Here is a 5507-nt window from a genome sequence, read left to right on the forward strand (position 1 = left end):
ATTCGGTCATTCGTGTTACCAGTGGCAAGATGCTCTGCCATTTTCCAGTGTCCCCTCTTATGTAATTTAACATAGACAAATTTAATATAAATAGGTCAGAATATTTAAAAGATAAAATATGTCAAAAGAAAAAGACAGAGCGTTGTCAAATTCCTCATATATAGTTTAATAGAAGCTTAACAGATAATTTTAAACTGCCGCTCCATATGCAGTTTATTGTAATTATCGCCCTTAGTACTGAAATAATTCGTCCTGTAAATAACTTGAAATACCTATAAACAAGTAAGTAGACGATTATACTCATGTATATCGTATTGTACACTTATTGACAGATTTCCCCAATTATTATTTAACATTATTAAAAGTACAAAACAACAACAATGCTTCGAAACATACACATTATTTTAATATTTATTTAAAAAATAGTGTTTTACTGTTTTCTTTTATACAAACAGTAAGATTAGTCTACTCTTTTATTTGCAAATGCAATGATTGTGTTTTCGCATTCAAGCACGAATTTGAGTATCATTTGCTAAAAAAGTATATTCAAAAATCCAACTTAACATACAGAAATTTATTTGTTTTGGCTCGACTTAAAAAATTTATGGAATGCCGGGATAACATTTATATTTTGTTTTCAATTAAAGTATAGATAAGGGGCATTTAAAGTGAAACTAAACCAAGAATGATATAGTGTGGAAACAATTAAAACTGAAATTTGTTGTCATTTAAAATGAATCAAAATGGATAAACATATGAATACTGTGTTCTTCCAATACACCTTATCGCTATATATTTAGTCCAATCCGGAAAAAACAGTCATTTAGGCAACTTCCTGTTTGGGTCAACAGGCCTTGAACAGGTAAACAACAAAGGTCATCAGTAACGAGCTGAGGGAGGGAAAAATTAAGAAAGCGATCAATACGAAACTTTGATAGATTATGATCCACTTTTTCGAAAATCAAATTATAGTCAAAAAATATTTTGTTAGAAGTATTTACGATGTTTTAAACAGATCTCATTAAAAAGTATCATGGATGGTGCATTGTTTAAACAGGGCCCCAGATAGCTTCAACTGGATGAAAAAGTTGTGTAATTTTAGAACTTATCCGGAATGGAATAAATAGCGATTAGGTGTATGGTACATTGTACATTATGCTGGGAAGATTCTTTGGGTATTTGAGACTTTTTAACGAAACATCTTCAAATAATGGTTAATCAACAAAATAATAAACATAAGTTACAAATGTACATGTATCACTATGATCACAGAGACAAAATTCTCTGTAATGAACTAATATATTAAAATAAGTAAATGTGGTATGATTGCCAATGAGAGTTTAAATGATATTGATGTTAACTAACACATTTGTAGCGGTCTCACCAATTGACGGCAAGAAGCGACAAGAAGAAAAAAATTAGCCACCAAAAGACAAATTTAACGACAAGAAAGTTTTATATATTATTAAAACAATGAATTTATAGAAAAGTCAAAGAAAAAGTTGATTATTTGTTGTATTATAAAGTTTCAAATTTTGTTGTATTTAGTAGCACTACGTCTTATTGAAGGCCGTACAGTTGCCTATAATTCATGTAATTGCTTACATCCACTTCATTCATTTTGTGTGTCATTTGATAGTTGTCTCATTGGCAATCATACCACATCTTCTTATTTTCATATTGTAATGAATGTTTGTAAAAATTATTTTATTACATTATTTAAAGCATGTATCAAGCTGAATATTCTTTAACAATCCCATGTCCCATCCTATATATATATATATATATATAGTGAAATAAATAAAGATGAGATTATCTTATAACTTCGTTTGAACTTTTGATACATGTATACATATCAACCAAGCCGACTCTACATATAAATAAACATATCCTTGATAACAAAACACTATTCCTACTTCTAGAACAAATTAACAAATGTTTATTTTCTTCTCTAAATATCATCAAATAATTAAAATTCGTGTATATTTAAAACAAAAACACAGACTTTAATGCATATTTCTATACCTATTAATTTCAAATAATCATTATTTAAATATCTTAACGCTAAATTTATTTTCTTGTCTCTAAATTAGTTTTCTTGTCCCTAAATTATTCCTTTTGTCGCTTCTTGATGCTTTAGTGAGACCCCATTTGGGAATTTAATATTGAAGAAACAATATATTGTAATACATAATAACATCTTATTTGTTTATTTTGTCATTATTTTTTATCTACTTTATGTACATGACATACTTTCTTTTTAATTTGAATATTTTGATGAAGATAAATAACAACCACTGAGGGAAATGCATGAAACTTCAGTATGAGCAATGCAGGGTGGTCAGAATTTAGAAAGTACATGTAACATGGATATGAAATAAACCATATTTTAATAATATTATGAACATGCAGCTTTATCATGATTTCTTTTTCTTTTTATTAGACTCCAGGCCACTAAAATTGTCAGCGAGAACATGAACAGCGAACAAGATAGTGTAGAAACAATTCAATTATCTTCCAACGAAAATACCGCTATTTCCAGGATTCTCTCCTTTGAACAAATTACAGGTCAGTTTATGCAGGAACACTTTCGTGGAAATATTTGTAAAGTATGTGGTGAAGTGTGTACTTGTAATGTGAAGTTAGAGGAACATATGACATCTCATACTAAAGATCAGACTATTAAATGTGACATATGTCTTAAAGTGTTTAGTTCGAAACATAATTTACAAAGGCACACGGTAATGCACACTGGGAATAAACCGTACACATGTGATTTTTGTGGGAAAGTATTTAGTCAGAATCAGAGCTTACAGATACACATGAGAATACACACTGGTGATAAACCTTATATATGTGATATATGCAGTAAAGGGTTTAGCCAACTTTGTTCCTTAAGGAGACACACACGTGTACACACTGGTGAAAAACCCCATACATGTGATGTATGTGGTAAAGGATTTGGTTCTAAAAATCATTTACAAACACACATGAGAACACATACTGGGGACAAACCTTATAAATGTGATATATGTGGTAAAGCATTTAATCAGCGTGGTGTCTTACAGAGACACACTAGCATACACACAGGTGATACACCTTTTAAATGTGATGGCTGTGGTAAAGCCTTTAGTACTAAACATCAATTGCAGACTCATATGAGAATACATACAGGTGATAAACCTTATAAATGCGATCTTTGCAGTAAAGAGTTTGGTCAGTTTAGTGCCATACAAAGCCACAGGAGGATACACACTGGCGATTCACCTTATAAATGTGGATTATGTGGTAAATCGTTTTTTCAGAGTCAGAATTTACAGTCTCACATGAAGACACACATTGGTGATCAACCTCGTTCATTGTACCAAACAGTGACACACGAGACTACACATGTGTGATACACCCTATTTATGTGGTTTAAGTGGTAAATCGTTTATTCAGAATCAGTCACGATAATACACACTGCTGAAAAACCCTATACGGCAGATTACATAAAAGAAAAGGAAATGTCTGTCAAAATGAATAAATAAATAAAAACAATACTATACTAACTGTCATTAGAATGATAATCTGTGAATGTTTTAATTAATAATAATGTTAAATGAAGTAGAAAAACCAATTATTGGATATGATTGTTTCCATTTAAAGTAAAAATTATCAAAACAAGTTGAAAAATGCTAAATGTTTGACAGAATTACTTCCCATTTTTTGACACAAGGTTTATGTGTTACAATGCTTTATATTGACACTGATATAATGGTTTTTATTAGTGTAGTCTGATTATATTCAAATATCCCTGTTTCCAAATCTATTGCTTTTTTAAGTAAAAAAAAACATCTGTGATATTTTTTCAATTTCAAATACCTTGCTTTATAGCTGCTTGTCTACCAATCTTATGATAGCAACTGTTTTGTTCTGTTCTAGACAGCTAGAAATCCCTCCTCCAAAGGAGCACTTCGCACAATGTCGAATAAAGTGTTTATAAAACCTAAAAAGACATACTAGGTACGCCTCGTGGGATGAGTGTTGGTTACTATTAAAGACCCTTACATTGCCTAGGTGGAAGGCCTTTGATTATACGAGTTCGTAGTCCGTGTAGAGCAAAGCATAGCTTCCTGGTTATGTATTCTATAGTGTAGCAAGCATCAGTACATTTACACTTACAACCACAAGCACAGATCATAAAGCTACTAGGATCTAATATAAAGTTTGTGTCTAGTGTGACATTTCTGTGAGGCCAACCTTAAAAATATGTTTGTTTGCAGTTTCCCCGACTGTACCTTCAGACTGAAGGGTCGGTAGGTAGGAAAAATATTTTATTTTATCAGCCAAAAAGTTTAAACAAGCAGTTACACAAACCAAGTTTCTTGTTAAGAAAAAAAACCTATTTTAAAACAACAAACACTGAAAACCAACATGAAATGAACGGGCATTGTCAAATAAAAAACAAATTTTGAAATAAAACTGAAACTTTAATTCAATTTATGACATAAAATATGGTATTATTAAATACTGAAACACTTATAAACAAGGAATGACTAGAACTGTTTTAAAGAAATATATCACAGACATATATGCTTCTTCATGTTCTTGACTAGAATGTTTTCATGAGTAGAGTATTTTCATCAGAAAAATGTAGACATTAAAGATTTATAAGACAATGTATAAACATGTTAAAGAGTTTATTTTAAATTAAAAAAATCAGCCATTGAATCTTCCTCAATTGAAAAAAAGGGCAACTTAAAAAAGATGTTTTCATATTTCTAACAATATTTAATTATATGTAATAAGATTATATTTTGAATGATATGTTGATGCCAGGCTTAAATGAAAACCAATGAAAACTTACTAGTTTTGGGTGAAATCCATAGCACCCCATTAAAGTAAATGGTCTGTACTGAAATGTTTTGACTGCATTAAAAAAATTGGCAGCATAGCTTCTAAGAACATGTTTTAATTCAATTCACACAATGACAGGCCACAAAGTTTGGGTATATTTAATATTGTAAGAAAGAGAATGATTGCAATGAGTGGGGCAACCCCCCTTATCATAAAGGAGCATACTCATTGCATTAATCGAAGATAGATTTAATATAGAGAAGAGTATATTTATTTTTCGAGCTAATCATTCATTTTCTCCACATCTTTGTGTAGTTTGGGTTGCTTCTAATTGATTTGGCATGGTCTCTATCCATTTACATTTTAAATGAGCTCTTTCTCCGTACAGGCATGTTTACAGGTATCCATATATTCACGGAGGAGTGGTTTCATCTTTGTTTTCTTCACAACGATTTATAGAAAATATGACATACTTCAAGCTGCTGTCGAATTGTTTAACCACTGAAATTGGTTCCATAAAGTCAGGCTCAAAAGATTCTGTACCCGATTTGTTTGAGACAGAAAGTTGACAAAGATGAGTTATCGTGTCGGTTGTGAATATCCGCTGCATCTTCTTCAATGATATCATCAAAGACATCATTCCATGTGCCTGAATCTGTATAAACAGT

General features: G+C 30.9%; 1 protein-coding gene across 2 annotated transcripts; it reads left to right on the top strand.

Annotated features, from left to right (window-relative positions):
- The first annotated feature begins 237 nt into the window (after window positions 1–237).
- LOC127721333 (zinc finger protein 239-like) lies at window positions 238–4716 on the top strand. 2 transcript variants are annotated; one of them, XM_052228085.1, is made up of 2 exons: window positions 238–282; window positions 2444–4716. In XM_052228085.1, the coding sequence occupies exon 2, from the start codon at window positions 2475–2477 to the stop codon at window positions 3396–3398; it is 924 nt and encodes a 307-aa protein (XP_052084045.1). In that variant the 5' UTR covers window positions 238–282; window positions 2444–2474; the 3' UTR covers window positions 3399–4716. The 2 variants fall into 2 exon arrangements, with proteins under 2 accessions (XP_052084045.1, XP_052084046.1); XM_052228086.1 differs by having other exon boundaries at window positions 245–282; window positions 2451–4716.
- Window positions 4717–5507: the final 791 nt, after the last annotated feature.

This window comes from Mytilus californianus, unplaced genomic scaffold (assembly GCF_021869535.1).
Source record: "Mytilus californianus isolate M0D057914Y unplaced genomic scaffold, xbMytCali1.0.p SCAF_12, whole genome shotgun sequence".
NCBI classification, from domain to species: Eukaryota; Metazoa; Mollusca; class Bivalvia; order Mytilida; family Mytilidae; genus Mytilus; species Mytilus californianus.

Coding starts and splice junctions, on each gene's coding strand:
- LOC127721333 (XM_052228085.1), top strand. CDS start 2,475: ATGAACAGCGAACAAGATAGTGTAGAAACAATTCAATTATCTTCCAAC.